The 2,565-nt window shown below is 48.8% G+C and overlaps 1 protein-coding gene across 1 annotated transcript; it reads right to left on the bottom strand.

Annotated features, from left to right (window-relative positions):
- Positions 1 to 1,111: 1,111 nt before the first annotated feature.
- LOC125644418 (olfactory receptor 52E2-like) lies at positions 1,112 to 2,059 on the bottom strand. Its single transcript, XM_048868397.2, has one exon. The coding sequence runs from the start codon at positions 2,057 to 2,059 to the stop codon at positions 1,112 to 1,114; it is 948 nt and encodes a 315-aa protein (XP_048724354.2).
- Positions 2,060 to 2,565: the final 506 nt, after the last annotated feature.

Here is a 2,565-nt window from a genome sequence, read left to right as displayed (position 1 = left end):
TGCCTTTAGGTACAACAATTAAAAAGCCAAAGCATGTTGATAATTTATTGAGGAAATGCACACAAGCAGAAGGATTATCCCAGGAACTGTGTACCATAGAAACCGCACTACACAATGGGAACTGTTTGATCCTGGTCACAGCAAAAGGGGGAAATAACACGTTGGAAGGGGTCCTTATTCTCCATACAACAACACACTTGAAAGTGCCAGAGGAAAAAGACTGAACTGGCAGGAAAGTGCTGGTCCCAGGCAGGAAAGAAGGAAGTCTGCCTGAAAAAAACTTACCTGCTTGTGCTATCTAACTGAGTGAGATACTACTTGATTCAAATACTAACTAGCACATTAGGCTTAGATTTAAATCACTATGTGTTGTGTGAAGTGCAAAGGAGGCAAATATCAGCTGATAAACAAGAGTTGGTGCCTGTCCACTTTCCTTTGTGGAAGTGGCAGACTGGGTAATAAATTCATACTGCTCGCGTTTTGACCAGGGCAGGATGGTAGAGTTCTGGGGCCTTAGACTGGGAGCTGGGAATATTTTGGCTGTAGCCTCTCTATTGTGAGTTCATGAGTGGCTGGCCAGAGCATTCATGAACACAGCTGGGTGTGATCCCTGCCTGTAGATGTCAGTGTGAGTGTAAGCTTGGAGGATTTTGCAGCTTGTCGCAACACCATAGTGCAAGAGGGAACCCAGATTGGTGGGACAGAGGGCTCAGCTGTACCTCAGTTCCAGGTGGCACCCCAGGGGAGACCCATCACTTAGATGATGCAGAGAGTGATGGGGGGGAGGAGAGGTGAGAGCAACAGGGATTGGGTCTTGGGGGAAAGAGGCACAGAAGTGGGTGGGGCCTTGAGGGAAGAGGTGGGGCAGGGGACAGGGCTCCATGGGTCCAGTTACAATTACAATTAGAAAGGTGGCAACCCTAGGAGTTAATGAGCTGTACACAGACCAATTCCCCCGTTTGTCATGCTGACACAGCACAATAAGTCTAGGAAATGATTGAATGTCTCTTAGACTGTCCAGTCAGTGATTCAGGGAAGAGGGCCTAGAACCATGTCACCAGCCAGGTCTTCACGGCGCTCAGTCTGAGAGTCAGAGCACCAGGAGAAAACTTCAGGTCCCTTTATGAGTAAAGAGCAGGAGCAGCCTGCCCCAGATCTGTTTGGTCCTTACCCCGTAGATGATGGGGTTTAGCATGGGGGGCACCAGGAGGTACACATTGGCAATGAGAACACGGAAATGCAGGGCCACATTCTGGCCAAACCGGTATGTGAGGGAGGAGAAAAGACCAGGGATGTAAAAGGCTAAGATGGCACAGAGGTGGGAGACACAGGTCCCAAATGTCTTGATCCGGGCTTCCTTTGTGGGGAGACTGAAGATGGCCCTGAGTATGTGAATATAGGACATGGCAATAAAAAACATATCCAGACCATTCCCACAGAACAGCACAAACAGGCCATAATAACTATTGACACGGATGTCAGCACAGGCCAGCGTCACCACATAGATATGCTCGCAGTGCGTGTGGGGGATGATGTTGGTTCTGCAATATGGCCAGCGCCTCACCAGGAAGGGATAGGGCAGTACGAGCATGCCTCCACGCAGCACCACGGCCAGGCCAATCTTGGCAACCAAAGGGTTTGTCAGGATGGTGGAATGTCTCAGGGGATGGCAGATGGCCACATAGCGATCCAAGGCCATGGCCACAAAGATCCCAGACTCCATCACTGTGAAGCAGTGAATGAAGTACATCTGAGTGAGGCAAGCACTGAAATTGATCTCCCTGGAATTGAACCAGAAGATACTCAGCATTTTGGGCAGGGTGCACATGGACAGAACCAGGTCGGTGACAGCCAGCATGCAGAGGAAATAGTACATCAGAACATGGAGGCTAGCCTCCATCTTCACGATAAACAGGATGGTGAAGTTCCCCAAGATGGCTGTGGTGTACATGGTGCAGAAGGGTATGGAGAGCCAAATGTGGGCTGCCTCTAGGCCAGGAATGCCCAGCAGGATGAAGGTGGAAGGGTTGGTGAATTCGGTTGTGTTGGAATCTGACATGGAGCAAGGGAGACGGTGTCCAAATCTGAAGCAGAATGATGTCTTCTGCATATACTGTACCCTCCCGTGATTTCCTGTGTGCGCCCAGGATCTAGGGTGACAGTCGCAGTACAAATGCCTGGGTGGAGAGACAATGTTAATATGAGACACTACATGCACTACTGGGGGCTGTTCTCATGGGGGAAGCAGATTGGTTGTTGTTGACACAGTGAAAAATGACACTTTCTTTATTCAGATAAATGAATTATGAACAACGGACCCTACTAATGCCAATTCCATATTGGATGGTGCTCCATGCGTCAATAATTCCTAAACGTTGTTGTGTGGGAAACGTTAATAGGCTGCAACAGGAAACGCAAGAGTGGATACTGCTGATCTCGGTTCAGTGGCAAAGTGAAGGCAGCAATGAGGGCAGGGGGCATGGAAACCATATATAACAAGTGGGTAAAAGGGCAAATAGATAGCAAACAATACAATCAGACGTTATGAAAATGGGATGTGAAAGA

Source organism: Caretta caretta, chromosome 1 (assembly GCF_965140235.1).
Source record: "Caretta caretta isolate rCarCar2 chromosome 1, rCarCar1.hap1, whole genome shotgun sequence".
Taxonomy (NCBI): Eukaryota; Metazoa; Chordata; order Testudines; family Cheloniidae; genus Caretta; species Caretta caretta.
This window is presented reverse-complemented; position numbering and strand designations above follow the sequence as displayed.

Coding starts and splice junctions, on each gene's coding strand:
- LOC125644418 (XM_048868397.2), bottom strand. CDS start 2,059: ATGTCAGATTCCAACACAACCGAATTCACCAACCCTTCCACCTTCATC.